At 34.6% G+C, this 15,446-nt stretch overlaps 1 protein-coding gene and 1 pseudogene across 2 annotated transcripts; both read right to left on the bottom strand.

Moving 5' to 3' along the window:
* Positions 1-7,374: 7,374 nt before the first annotated feature.
* Positions 7,375-9,692, bottom strand: LOC132170474 (G-type lectin S-receptor-like serine/threonine-protein kinase B120). Of its 2 annotated transcripts, none has more exons than XM_088513703.1 (7): positions 9,585-9,692; positions 9,354-9,461; positions 8,988-9,196; positions 8,671-8,881; positions 8,079-8,316; positions 7,834-7,981; positions 7,375-7,695 (listed from the first exon to the last, which is right to left on the bottom strand). In XM_088513703.1, exons 2-7 carry the CDS (start codon positions 9,367-9,369, stop codon positions 7,387-7,389), a joined length of 1,131 nt encoding a protein of 376 aa, XP_088369829.1. In that variant the 5' UTR covers positions 9,370-9,461; positions 9,585-9,692; the 3' UTR covers positions 7,375-7,386. The 2 variants fall into 2 exon arrangements, with proteins under 2 accessions (XP_088369829.1, XP_088369830.1); XM_088513704.1 differs by having other exon boundaries at positions 9,354-9,455; positions 9,585-9,618.
* Positions 9,605-10,912, bottom strand: LOC148587427 (G-type lectin S-receptor-like serine/threonine-protein kinase At2g19130 pseudogene; annotated as a pseudogene).
* Between the last annotated feature and the right edge of the window lie 4,534 nt (positions 10,913-15,446).

The raw sequence follows: 15,446 nt of genomic DNA, 5'->3' as shown, positions 1-15,446 counted from the left end.
TAGTACAAGAACGTAGAGAGAGGCAGGCTGGTTTCGACTGGAGAAGATGGCCTGTGGGTTGGCCAACCGTGCGGGTCACTGGGCGCCAGAGAGAAAGATAGGAAAATCGAGATTGAGAGAGGGGCAACTGGCGCTGTAGAGAGAGATATGGATCGATATATATTGAGGGAGAGGGGAGAGGCTAGGGATCAAAAATATATATCAGGATATATATATATATATCCTGATGCAAAGAGGGGGGACTGGCGGGCCGCGCGGGGAGAGGTTAGGGAAAATATATATTGAGGGAGAAATTAAGTCTTAGAGCGGGAGCTGAGGAATCAAAAGGAAAATTAAGTTCCCGCTCGCAAAAACAAAAAATATAAATATATTAAAATTAAAAAACACTTATAAATTTATTTATAAAAATAAAAAGTAAATACAAAAATTAAAATACATTTAAAAGAGACTTAAACTAAAAAATATATAAATGCAAAATCAGTTAATGTGGTTGTCTAGATTAAAAATTCATCTATGTGATATAAAAACAAAAATAATACTAATTCAGAAATTATCGGGATAGGCCACAATAATAATTTAATTCCTGTAATCAATTAAATTCTGTCAAAGTAGTTAACGGATTCCATTAGTGTATCACATCATTACCAATCGATACATGTCATTCTTATTTAAAAGTAAATAAATATATTAAATATATAAATTAATTTTAATATTAAAAAAAAAATGAGGGCAGGGATCGGAGGGGGTGGCCAACGAGCCACCCCCAGAAATGGCCGGAAGTGGCGTGCGGCCACCCCTAGCCACCATGGGGTGGCCCGCATCCCACCCCTTAGGTGGGGGTGGCCTTTGGGCCATCGTTGATTAATTTGGTTGGGGGTTGGGGGTGGTGCACGGCCACCCCCAGCAAAATCTGGGAGTGGCTCGATGGCCACCCCAGCTGCGGAGTGACACGCAAGGCACCCCAAGGTGGCCAAGGGTGGCTGCGCGCCACCCCAATGGGTCGGGGGTGGCAGCGAGCCACCAGGATGGCTCCTTGGCCACCCCTTCCCCCAAAGGGGGTGGCTACCAACCGGCAACCAACCCATATTTTTTTTCAAAAAATAATAATAATTTGTAAATTTTATGGGTGTTAATTATTATTTCCCCCCAATGAACTACGACCACTCGATTACCATATACCCCTATATACTACCAACTTTACATTACAACCCCGACCATCAAATTAAACTATATCCTTTCGCTACTAAAACCCACATTCCGTCGGTTAAGGTTGTTTAGTTGGACGGGATCAACCGGCCATCACGTACGTGCGACTAGTTCATAGGTAGGGATTCGGTGGTGAGTGGGTGGGCGTTGGGTTAGAATTAATGAAAAATTTCATAAGATTTATTTGAATTAAAGATACTGTACAGGGAGAGGGAAAATATTGAAGGGAAAAGTATTAGGTGAGAGCTAAGGAATCATAGGTGAGCTTAATTTTTCCTAGGGAAAATTAAACTCGCGCACTAACAAAAATAATTTCAGTGCGCCTACTATCCAGGTGCCCTTATTTAAGTGCGCCGGCTGGCAAGCATCCCTAATTAGGGGCGCCTGCCAGCTAGGCACCCTTAACAAAGGGTGCCTAGTTGGCAGGCGCCTCTAATTAAGGGTGCCTAGATGGCAAACTCCCCTAATTAAGGGTGCTTGCCAGCCAGGTGCACTTAATTAAGGGCACCTAGCTGGCAGGCGCCCCTAATTAAGGGCTCCTAAATGGCAAGCGCCCCTAATTAAGGGCACCTAGATGGCAAGCGCCCCTAATTTAGGGCGCTTGCCAGCCAGGTGCACTTAATTAAGGGTGCCTAGCTGGCAGGCGCCCCTAATTAAGGGCGCTTGGATAACAGGCGTTTCGAATTAAGAGCGCTTGCAAGCCAGGTGCCCATAATTAGGGGCGCTTGCTAGCCAAGCGCACTTAATTAAGGGCGCTTGCCAGCCAAATGCACTTAATTAAGTGCACCTAGATGGCAGGTGTCCCTAATTAAGGGCGCCTGGATAGTAGGCGTCCCGAATTAAGGGTGCTTGCCAGCCAGGCACACTTAATTAAGGGCGCCTGAATAGTAAGCGTCCCGAATTAAGGGCGCCTGGATAGTAGGCGTCCCGAATTAAGGGCGCTTCCCAACTAGGCGCCGTTAATTAGGGGCGCTTCCCAGCCAGGCGCACTTAATTAAGGGCGCCTATTTAGCAGTCGGCCCTAATTAAGGGCGCCTGGATAGCAGGCGTCTCGAATTAGGGGCGCTTGCCAGCCAGACGCACTTAATTAGGGGCGCCTACCAGCTAGGCGCCCCTAATTAAGGGCGCCTAGATAGCAGGCGTCCTGAATTAAGGGCGGTTGCCAGCCAAGCGCACTTTATTAACTAAATTGGGGCATGTCTTATTGGAATGTCCCGAATTAAGGAGACGTTTTTCTGCGCAGGCGTTGCTAATTTTATTTTGTGTCGTTTACACAATAAAACGTCCCTATAAGGGGATGTTTTATTAAACCGCCTCTATTCCAAGCGTTACTAAACCTTGTTTTTTTTGTAGTGAGAGTAATTGAAAGTTCAGGGGTCCAAAATGAGAGATTTGGAAGTTCAGGGGTTTGTAAAATCAAGTGGAAGTTCAGGAGACCAATGTGAAGTTTCTCGTAATTTTTATACTTATTTTTCATCACAAACGAAAAAGAAAGAGGAAAAAAGAAAAAGAAAAGTTGGGCCTCAGGGGAAGAGTAAGAGACTCGTATCAATTAAGCTTGACAATGAAAACAAAGAAAATGAAATGGGCAAGAAATTGACGTCTTATTTCTTTCTTCCCCTTCTTAATTATCATAGAAACGTGGTCATGCATTCACACAGTACAGGTCCTTCAATCAACAAGTTGTAATTAGGAGAATGACATATACATGGCTATAAAGAAAGAGGAAAAAACTTTTCAAAAAAAAAAAAGAAAGAGGAAAAAAGAAAAAGAAAAGTCAGGCCTCTTGGGGACACTAAGAGACGCTTATCAATTAAGCTTGACAATGAAAACAAAGAAAATGAAAAGGGCAAGAAATTGACGTCTTATTTCTTTCTTCCCCTTCTTAATTATCATAGAAACGTGGTCATGCATTCACACAGCACAAGTCCTTCAACAAGTTGTCATTAGGAGAATGACATATACATGGCTATATATATATGAAGCAAAAATTGTATATTAAAATTAGAGAAAAGTTTTTCTTAGTCTCGTTTGGTTCGCGGAATGTCTAGTCCATTGGAAAATGATTAGCTAGGCAATAGAAGAGTGTAGAATAGATTAGCTATTCATATTCCTTTGTTTGGTTGTAAAGCTGGAATAGACTAGCTAATCATATTCCTTCGTTTGGTATAATGTAATATGTTGGTGAATTGAATTATATTGTGATCAAATTTTCTAAAATACCCTTATAATACAAATACAATTTATATTATTAAGGACTTTCATTCTTTTTTCTTTTTCTTTTTTCTTTTTTTTTAACATAAACAACTTTACTATAATTTCTTTTTCTTTTTTGTTTTTAATTATGTCAGGTATGTGGCCTTTTTTTTTTTTTTTTTTGCAATTATTCTACAAAATTATTTATATAAAAAAATATAGTTGGAGAAAACAGAATCAAACTCAATCTTGAAATCAAATAAATATAGTTGGAGAATTTATAGAGAATCAAAAGAAATCAAAAAACAGATTAAAATATATTTGTATTTTATAAAAACCTTGCAGATTCTGTGTCTCCGTCAAAGGAAAAAAAAAAAAAAAAAAAAACTGAGTAAAAAGAGATACGGAAAAACAAAATAAAAAAAAAAGGTACATAAATAAAAAAACAGAGAAACAGAAAGAAGAAAATCATAGAGAAACGGTACAAAGAAGGGAGAAGACATAGAGAAAAAAAAAAATTTCGTTTGCACTTGCAGAAAAACTGTACAAGAAGAATCAGAGAGGAAATAGAAAGAGAGAGATAGAAAAAGAGAGAGAACGAAATATACAGACGGAGAAAAGAGAAACGTGTATATATATATATATATAGTGAGAGAGAGAGAGAGAGAGAGAGAAATATAGAATAGAAGAATCAGATAGAGAGAACGAAATTTAATCTCACAAGTGGGGTTTTTTGTTGTAATTTATACAATTAATTCAATCTCACATGAAAGGATTAGCTAAGCCACTAATTTTTGAGTGGCTTAGCTAACCCTATGTGTATAGGATTAGTAGTCCCATGAGAATAGGCTATTCTCAGGAATAGAGTGTTACCAAACAAAGAACTAGTTATACCTAGTGTTAGCTAGTCCAATCTAAGGGTCTATTCCGCAAACCAAACGGGGCCTAAATGTATCCACTAGACTAATTTACAAATTGTTTCACTTGAAGACCAAATCTTATAGCCCTGATACAAATCTTATTTATTTATATTATTTAATATTTTTGACAATAATTATGTTTCAGTTATTTCTTTTAATTTTTTTTTTTTTAATAAGTATTTCTTTTGGGTCGGTCACCACTCACTAGTGTATATATTAAGGGAAATTTTAAAATTGGGGGAACATAGCTCTTAGCCCCATGGTTCCGACCGTGGGCTAATAATCAGACCATCTTGCATCTTTTCTATTGGGGCGGCCCAATTCAGTGCTGCATCTTCGAATGGACCGATCTAGAGGAGATTGTAAGCCCTTGATGAGTCTCATCTCCATTGCTGGGATCGGTTGAGGAAGCTCAACCGAGCTTGCTGTTCTGGGTACGTTTCTCAATTCGAAGTTTCGATAAGTTGTTCAATTAATTCTTTGTTTGGTTGCTGGGGAAAATGTAGGAAAACAAACGAATTGATGTTTAATTATATCTTGAATTTCCATTGCTTGGGTTTTCAGTGCAACCATATAATTGGCTTAGTTCATATAAGATTTATATGGGTTAATTTTGGATGCGGGTTAGTCTCCTTAAAGGAGCTTGAACAAGAAATCATAGAATGACAGACGCTTTTGGAGCTTGGAAAAAATGGTGGACCTCTAGAAAAGTATCTATCTATATCTACAATTGATTGCTCAGAAACTTTTGGACGCTTTTTGCCTCTATGGTGCAGCATACTTTGGAGAATTGCAAAAACTCTCTGAGTTCTGTTTGGTTAATAGGAAATTAAGTACCGAAAATTGCAATGTAAGTAGAAAATTTTCTGACAAAAACGAGGTCGCGGTGCGATAGGTAGGATTAGTTTGTGTTCTTCATCTGACGATTTTCCCCATCCTGCATTCAAAATAGAATAGTTAGAGATAGTTAGAATAGTTGGATTTTAATTGGGTGTTCACTTAGAGATTTGATTAATAGTTGTGAAAAAAAAAAAAAAATTATCGTCAATAATAGTAAAAATTTACAGATACAAAATGGCTGTGATTATACTTTATGATATGAGTCACATTATTGCAGTTGTGTGTTTAGGGATAATGTTAGGTTCACAAGTATAGTTTGATGTGTAGTTCGAATTAGTCATAATCTGGGTATAAAATTTACAGCAAATTAGTTTACTAAGGGAGAGGAGGAAATTGGTTACCAATAATCTTTTAAAAATATTTGGATAAGATAATAGTGAAAAATAACTTGTGCGTATTATACGCTAGCGTTAATATATGATGCAGAACAAGAGGAAAACAACAAAAAATAGAGAAGAACAAAACAAAAGATGGATAAATTTTTTTGTTGATTAGAGTGACGCCTCAAAATGAGAAATCTTATACCATGTTAAATTACTATACCAACTTCAACTGAGAAACTATATGTTATATAGTGAAGAAAGAAGGAAATAAATTCAAACACGTTATTTCCTTCTTCTTTTTTTTTTTTTTTCTTTTTTTGCCTGATTCTGAATTCTAATGACAAGATCAATCACTATTAGCTCAACCCTAAAAGAGAATTAAGTATTAAGTATAGTTTTGACGTGTAGTTCGAATTAGTCATAGTCTAAGTCTAAAATATTGGGTTGAAGTGTGCTTGAACTGATTCTTATAACTGTGTATATTTCTTACATGAATAAACATGAAGAGGAACGAGACAAAGATAAGGTGTAGGATTTCTCCTCTTTTTCGTAGCCAATTACTTTTAAGGGAAATGCTTAGTATTTTTCTAGTGTTTTTTTAGTGTTCTCTTAACTGTGATGTGGCTTTTAAAATCACCAATAGATTAAAAGTCAATAATGATAATTTCAAATTTAATGATAATTTTAAAAGTTACATCATAATTGAGAGAACACTAGAAGAACACCTAGCATTTTCCTTAATTTAATAAGGGAGAAGAATAAAAATGTTAAATCACCACTTAACCTAAAAGCTTAAGAGCTTATTTGGTTCACAGAACACGTATTCCATTAAGAAAGGCCCAAAGGCCAATAGTTATTACTAAGAATAAAAGGAGAGTAAAATGAAATAGTTATTCCGATTCTTTAGTTTGATAACAGCACATGCAAAAATTGAAATTTAATCAAAATTACTAAAAGCCCCAATGCCCAAATGCCCTCAAGGGTGGTTGTAGTCATGCCCAAATGCAACGGGGTGGCCGCACCACTCCCAAACGCCTCGGGGGTGGTCCCCCAACCTCTTCTGTTATTTTTCATGTTTTTTTTTTTTAAAAAAAAAAGTTTAAAATAAAATAAAAAATATTATGGGTGTTTTTGAAAATCGTATTTCATTTTTTAAGAATTAACTATTCCTTTCACTTTTTTAAATGAATAACTACTTCTCTATGTAAGGGATTAATCATTCCCACATGAATAACTATTTCTATGAATAAACCTATACCAAACAAAAGAATTACTATTCCATTCCAGGGATCTATTTCGCAAACCAAGCAGGGCATAAGTTTAAATGAAGAGATAAATTTAATCATTTAATAAATATTTTAACATTTCCCCTTCATATGTGAACTCAAACGCCCTTTTAATAGATGAGGCTCAACACTTGAAAATTTTAATTAAAATTGTTGTAGATCATAGAGTCAATGTTCGAATTCAGAACATTTGGCTCTTATACCATGTTAAATCACTACTAATTACAAAAACTGAAGCTTAAAGGAGAAGGTAAATTTAATCTATAATAGAAAATTGATTACTTATAATCTTTTAAAAACACCTGGAGTAGATTATAATTAAAAAAACATGTGCATAATATAGACTAGTGTTAACTAAAGTGGTAGTACATGGAAGAAAAATTGTGTTTAGATCCCATAAAAACTAATAAATTCTATATGGATGGCATTATTGGTAACAAAACTAAAATATGAGTGATATGAGACAAAATTAGTGAAAGTATATAACGTATCAACGTGAATACAAAAATAGACAGAAATATTGGTTATATCTATTTTCTTTGATATCGGAATTAATCAACGGGCTTCCATTGTTGAAATAGTCACACTATTTTTTGAGCAATTTCCTGCACTTTCAATTGTAAGATTTGTGTCCATCATATTCCTGCTTGTGGAAAACGCTGGTTGCTTAGGTGTAGGTAGAGGAGCATGTTCATTGCTAATCATTGAGACTACATCGAACATGGTAGGTCGATCAGTTGGGCTTTCTTGGACACAAAGAAGGCCAATGTTAATGAACCTCAACATAGTAAAAGTGGAAGAAGGATATCTTATTGTTGGCTCCATCAAATCCAAACTTCGATCATCTCTCCACAACTCCCAAGCCTAGTTTCATTTTAAATTAAACTAAATTTAAGTAAAAGCTAATATTATTTTAATTTATAAGATTAATCTAAAACATAAGCACGTTGGTATAGTATAAAAGCAAAGTAATGAATTTGGAAGAGTATAAAAGATACATACATATCTAAGAAGATTGAGTGACTCGTTGTTATAGAAGCTAGTGTTCTTCCTGCCACTCAAAATCTCTAGTAGCAAGACTCCAAAACTAAAAACATCAGACTTTATTGAGTACAAACCATCCATAGCATATTCAGGAGACATATAGCCACTACAATATTCCAAAATTTTGTAAACAACTCGGTTAGTAACTTGCTCAAATTTAGTTGGGAATTGCAAATATCATATGTAACAAGGTGCATACTTACTAAGTTCCAACAATTCGGATTGTGTTTGCTTGTGTTTCATTGCCTCCAACTATTCGAGCCGTGCCAAAATCGGATATTTTTGGATTCATTTCACTATCCAAGAGAATGTTACTAGGTTTTAGATCTCTATGTATAATTCGTAACCTTGAATATTGATGAAGATAAAGAAGCCCTTGAGCGATCCCTTCAATAATGCATATGCGTGTCTCCCAACCTAACATATTTTTCCTGGTTGGATCTGTTTAAATAGTACAACCAAGGAAATTAGTACTTAGGAACCTAGGCCTTGTTTGGTAAACAACAAGCCCTTTACAATGCATTGTTCATGATTTGTGAGGAAAAAAACGAGTGTAATAATTAGTATAGAAAAATGAAAAAGTTGTATTGAAAAGTGAAAAAATTTTGTTTTGTAGTAATTTTTTTATTTAAATAGTAGTGAAAAATAAATTATGTGATATAAAAAGTGAGAATATTTTGATGTTGATTTTTTTGAAAAATGAGATAAATAGTGTGACGGTGTTTGGTGTTATTTGCCAAACACCACCCTAGAAACATATGAGAGGAAAATATATATGCATATACATACGCTCACCAAAAATGTAGAAGTCCAAACTTTTATTGGGCATGTACTCATATATTAATATCTTTTCATCTCGCTCAATACAGCAACCTAAGAGTCTGACAAGATTTCTATGCTGGAGTTTTGCAATTAGTATTGTCTCATTTCTGAACTCCTCAATTCCTTGTCCAGATCTTTTTGAAAGCATCTTCACTGCAATTTCCTGCCCTCTGAGTAATTTCCCCTATGAAGAATAACCATAAGCTCTTTAAACTTTCATTGAGGTTTAGCATTGATGTTGGTTTTCTTAATAGTGTTCAAAGCATATTCATAAGGAAAATGTAACGTACCTTGTAAACAGGTCCAAAACCTCCTTCTCCAAGCTTATTCACAACTGAGAAATTACTGGTTGTAGCTGATACGCTCTCATAACTAAATAGTGGTAACTCGTAATCCTTCTCTCTTTTATTCATATTACTATAGGTGTTCATTCCATCATTAATTGCATGTAGTTCAGTATCGAAATCAAATAATAGTAGATTATTTGTTGAAGCCTTCTCTACAAATACATGGAAAACCAGTGAGTTGACATCATTAGGTTCACCAAAATTCAACCACTAATCATGCCAGTATCCAAAGGTAAGTAAGTTTATTTAGTAATTTCTACAAAATAAGTACAAATAATTTCTATGTACGGTTAGAACATTTACACTTACCTTTGCGTTTGAGCATTCCTTTGCTTGAAAAACTAAGGAAGAGGCATAAGATAAGCCCTGTTGCAGGGACTAGCACAGCTACCCATACTTTCCATTTTTTGCCTAATTCTGAAGACAATAATCACTATTAGCTCAACCATGAAAAAAAAAAAAAAAAAAAAAAAGAATCAAGTATAAGTTCAGAACGAAAGATAACAAAAATTTGTGTAGATTTCATTTTATTCATCCTACTTTTGGTACTTTGATACTCATCAGCTGCAAGTCTGAGATAGATATCGTGTCCACTCTTGCCACCATCTGAGAGTTGCTGCAAGTTTAAAAGAGCTCCTTCCCATATCATACAGTACGTACCCGCTGCTATTATAAGCATAAGCTGTGCAAGAGCAATTATTCATGCAGGCCACTTCACAATTCATAGCACTCACTGCCAAATATGCTTTTGCAACAACAGGTAATCTCAGGTTTGGTATTTTCATGAACCAATCTTTTTTGCGATTAGCATACGTATTATTCTCACATTGCAAAGGGAATTTCCTCACACACCCACCTGACCAATCATCTAGTCTGGTATCTTCCATCGAAGATGGTTCGAAACCTGTTAGACATTCACAGGGGCTCGAGAAATTCTCACGATACACACCAAATGCACCACACAAAGCATAGACATGAGATTGTACCTTCGGTTCAGACCAAAATAAATTCCATACCCAAGGTCCGGACATCCACGACAGTTGCTGGATATTCCCTGTAGACTTCATCACATATTTACAACGGAAAGAAGAATTATAAAGAGAATAAGTAAAATATCTTCCATTTTCATTTGATACAAAACTGAAGTTGAAGACATAATTCGATATCATCTCAGGAACAAAGGCGAAGGCGAAAGATGTCGCATTCCAACGTCCAGAACTCCAATAGACTTTGGATCTGTTCCACTCTAAGAAATATTGATTGCTTCCATTTGGGTCTAATCCCAACGAGAACACACCAGGTGCTGGATCTTCTGAATTTTTCCATGAAATGAGCTGTTGTGGCTTTCCAGTAACCTTATCGATCCCAAGCTTTGCACCTGGCAGCCATGTATCCGTTGGATGGTCGAAACTCTCCCAAAATATAGAAGACGGGTTCGACTTATCTCTCGAAACAAAATTCCCATCATCACCAAGTACTGCTTCTGTTAAATTTGACCCGGAAAATGTCAAATTTGTCGACCAAAATGGGATCTTGGAGGAACTTTCAAACAGGAGTAGATTGCCATTTTCTGAGAGGTAAAGTCTTGAGGAAGATGGATCAGACAATGGTTTTTCTCTATTTGCTACCCAAACATAGTCCTTCTCATCAAACATTTTATACCATATGCCCAGGTAGATTTTTGATGAAGTGCCTGGTTTGAAGAAACCCAGCTCAAAATTGCTACCTTGAGATATTATGGTGTCGCTCACTGAAAGAGACTGACCTGCTGAAAGGGTATCACCAGCTATGGAGAAGCATGCTCTGTAATAAGACATGATTAGAAGCAGAGCAAATAAGAGCCGTGGCTTCCTCGTGATGCTCCTCATATATCCCTCTGTATAACTTGCTGTAACGCAGTTAATAATTACAGAAAAATGCTAGAAGAAAACTTGGTCCCTTTTTTCTCTAAGCAATACAGAAAGAAGGGGAAGGAGCAACAAACAAGAATTTAAGAAAAGAATACAAATGAGAGCTCCAGAAAGCATATTCATAAGAATTGTGAGCCACATTCCATTTTGGAGCCAGATGTGCTCTCTGATTGGCTTGCCTTTGGACTTTTGAAGGCTTCCCAAGGAACGCAGACAAAAAAGACTTGGTACTTTTTTTGACTGGAGCAATTTCCTGCGAGTCTAAAAATTGCATCAATGTCATCTTCAAATGACGAAAATACATTTTTAAAAAATCTATATATATATAAACCATAGCAGCCGGTAACCGTGGGTCTTCGGGTGCTATTTTTTGAGCAATTTTCTGCCTTGCCAATCGTTGACTTTGGGTCTACCGTATTTTGGTTCGTTGTAAACGCAGGTGGGTTGGGTAATAAGTATAGAAAATTATTTTTAAGATTCACTTAACCTCCTTCCATTGTCATTACTTTTGTGATGTATTTTTTATGTTCACTTTCTCTCAATATGGTATATTAATTTTTCAATTGTTTGAAATATCATCTTTTCATGAACTTTTCTCAAAATATCCTCATTTATTTTAGAAAAAAAAAAAAAATTACAAAGATTAAGGCGTTAACCTAAATTTAACGATATTCACAAAAATTCCCATGCCTCAACCTTTGTAAAAAAATTTATATATATATATATATATATATAAAGTATTTTAAAAATTTTATTGAAATTTAACGAAACGTTTTAGTAGATGAACTTTAGTAAAAAAAATAAAAAATAAAAAAAATGAGTAAGCTAGTAAAATTTTTCCTTATTTTTATTAAGTCTTCGCGGACCCCAGCTGTATCTCCTTTTCTCGTTTGGATTGGTTTTGATTAGATGTATCCCCATGCCTCAATCTTTGCTGCAGGTTACAGTGGGTCTTCGGGTGCTATTTTTGACTGGTGCTCTTTTATTTTACTAATAAAATAAAATAAAAACTCAATATGGCTCTCATTATCTTGGAATAGGAAAAGTAGATAAAAATGAATATTTTAAATAAAAAAATAAAAAAATTGATATTTAAAATGCTGAGCATGTAAGTAAATAAGTAAATATGATCGGTTAGGTGATATTTATTGAGCAAGATGGGAGTGCTCATCAAGGACTCTAGATTTGTGAGCCGTTGATGAGTCTCATCTCCATGGCTGTGATCGGTTAGGTAAGCTCAACCGAGCTTGCTCCGCTAGGTAGGTTTCTTAATTTGAAGTTTCAGTAATTTCTTTAATTAATCATGTGTTTGGTTGATGGGAAAATGTAGGGGGGAAAAAAAAAACGAATTGAAGTTTAGTTATATTTTGAATTTCCATTGCTTGGGTTTTCAGTGCAACCATATAATTAGCTTAGTTCAGATAAGATTTATATGGATGAATTTTGGATGCAAGATAATCAAACTTAATGAGGTTGCTCCTTAATGGTTTTTTAATATATGTGATAAACTCTTATTCACTACAAAAAAAGGGCCATTTCTTCACGTGGTAAACAGTAATATTTTTTTGGCACGTCAGTAAATGCTGACGTGTCAAAAGTAGAACGTCAACAAATTATTTACTGACGTGTTAAAATCTACCCGTCAAGAATTGCTGACGTGTTGATTTCAACACGTCAGCATTTCCTGACGTGTTGTTTTCAACACGTCAGTAAATTTGAGTCAAATTTAATCTAACATTATTTTAAAATTAATAAATAATTGATTGATTATTTACTGACATGTCAAATACTAACACGTCAAGAATTGTTGACGTGTCAAAGTGACACGTCAAGAATTGTTGACGTGTCAAAATGACACGTCAAGAATTATTGACGTGTTACAGTGACACGTCAACAATTCTTGACGTGTCACTTTGACACGTCAAGAATTATAATATATAAATATAAATAAATAAATAAATATATATATATATATATATATATATATATATATATATATATATATGATCCCAACATTATCAGGGTAATTTAATATTGTACAATATGATCGAATCCCAATTAACATTCAATAAAATTAATTTTTAGAAAACAAGCACCGACCAGTACTTTAATATATACTTTTCTTCACGTGGCATGTACCGTAACCCATTCCATTTGAACATTCAAAACTTAAAAAAAAAAAAAAAAAAAAAAAAAAAATTCCAACGGTTAGCCATGTTTTACTCGAGATACCGTGTATATATATATATATATATATATATAGCAAAACCATGCAAAAGGATATTTATATAACATGAATTTAACGTGCATGCATGGTTCAAATTAGACTAAAGGATATATATATATATATGTATAACATGCATTTTTTTCGATCTCGTTCATTTAATTATGAGATACCAAATTTGGTATTTCATTAATTAAAATAATTAAAGTAACAATATTGGTGATCGATGATATTAAAGTTTTGACAAACACACACACACACACACACACACACACAGATATATATATATATATATATATATATATATATATATATATATATATCATGCACGCTATATATCAATTAGGTTTTAGCCATGCACATTAAAATGAAATTATTGTTTGTAAGATTAACTGCACTATTCATGTACATCAAATAAAACCAAATACATGAGAACTCAAATGAAATACAAAAGAGGAAAACATAAATTATATTAGTATTAATATAATTAATACTATATTATAAACATATAAACATATATATATATATATATATATATATATATATTAGGAATTCCTGACGTGCCATTTTTGGCACGTCAGGAATTCCCATTTTCTGACACCCACATTCTTCACGCCTTACACACGTCAGGATGGCCTCGTCAGGAGTGTTTACTGACGTGTCAGGTCATTTGACACGTCAGTAAACCTCCGTCAATAAATTGTATTTTTTTTGTAGTGATTGGACTCTCAAAAGATGATGTGTGAACCACTTTTTGGAAGGTGACGCATGGGCCTAAATGTCACATTGACATTTTTACTGTGCAAATGTCTCTAATTTTAAATTCACTATGTTTGAGGTCTTTTGTCAAATATCATTATGCAAATGTCCCCACATCAATAATAACGTTTTTTTGAGCTTAAAATGTCACCTTCTAAAAGTCAGTATTAATTGATTTTTTTTTTTTTTTTTTTTGGTAGTGGAGAGGACACTTATACCGTCAAAAATTAGACGAAAATTGTAACATAATGACCTATTTTCAATATGTAACCTGGGTACCACTCAAATATTTAATTGTAAAAATTAAAAATTTAGGTCTTATTATGTGACAAGGCCAAAACTCAGAAATTTAGGGGACAAATTGTCTTAAAAATAAACAACAAATACAACCTCTCTTTAGGTCTACCACTCTACCTGATCCATTAATTCCGAATCAGAAGAGATATGGGCTATAAAGGTCAAAGGGTAATTTACCTAAACACGATTAATAATTTAATAATTGTTGTAAAGAGACAAAACCACATTCAACGTCACTCCTAATCATCCCCCGCCGAATCTTCAGCCGCGAAAGTGCACACACTGCAAATTTTTCGTCCAGCTGTGATGTGTTTCCCTCACACCAATTACGCCACTGGATTTATGAAAAGATTTGCATCATGAAAGTCAAAGCATATTCAAGGGCTGTAATTTAGGATGCAAGATAGTTGAAGTAGAGAGAAGGTTACAGAAACCTTTTTTAGGTCTTCCGTGGGTTCCACGTGTTAGATATAGAGTAGCTAGTGTCTTGAATTTTGTGAGCTTTGAAATAGTGGGGTGTTTGACCTACGCAGAAGACGACACGCCACTGAACATGAAGAATTTTTAGGCGTTTCAGTGCAACCATATAATTGGCTTAGTTCAGATAAGATTTATATGGGTTAATTTTGGATGCGAGTTAATCAAACTTAATGAGGTTGCTCCTTAATGGAGCTTGAAGAATAAATGTTGCAGGAAAATCAGCAACTAAATTAGAATATATTGATAGAGAAGATCAACACAGAAATGGAAGTCAAAATATTGAGTAGATCTATGAGTGCTTGAGTTAGTTGTTAAAATTCTAACTGCATCTTACAAGTTACATGAATAAACATGAAAAAAAAAAAAACAAAAAACAAAATAAGCTAAAGATTTCGGATTTCACCCCTTTTTGGTAGCCAATTACTTTACTACTGGTGGGGAAGGAAATCGATTACTGATAATCCTTTAAAGATATCTGGCGAAAGAGCCTTACTTAAAACATGTTTAGGATTGGTTTTGAGAAATAAAGTTTTTAAGTCAAAAAATACATTTTGACAAAAGCTTCATTTTTAAGCTATTGTCAAAGTGTGTTTTGATCATTTTTGGGCTTTTGAATCCTTAAAAGTGTTTTCAATTTTTTTTACCAAACGAGCACTTCTATTTTTTCAAACAGACTTTTTAAATGTTAAATACATTTTTAGGCCTTTGAGACGTACACCCAAACAAACCCTT

This window comes from Corylus avellana, chromosome 2 (assembly GCF_965113065.1).
Source record: "Corylus avellana chromosome 2, dhCorAvel1.hap1.2, whole genome shotgun sequence".
Taxonomy (NCBI): Eukaryota; Viridiplantae; Streptophyta; class Magnoliopsida; order Fagales; family Betulaceae; genus Corylus; species Corylus avellana.
The sequence above is the reverse complement of the archived record's forward strand: the minus strand, read 5'-3'. Positions and strand labels throughout refer to the sequence as shown.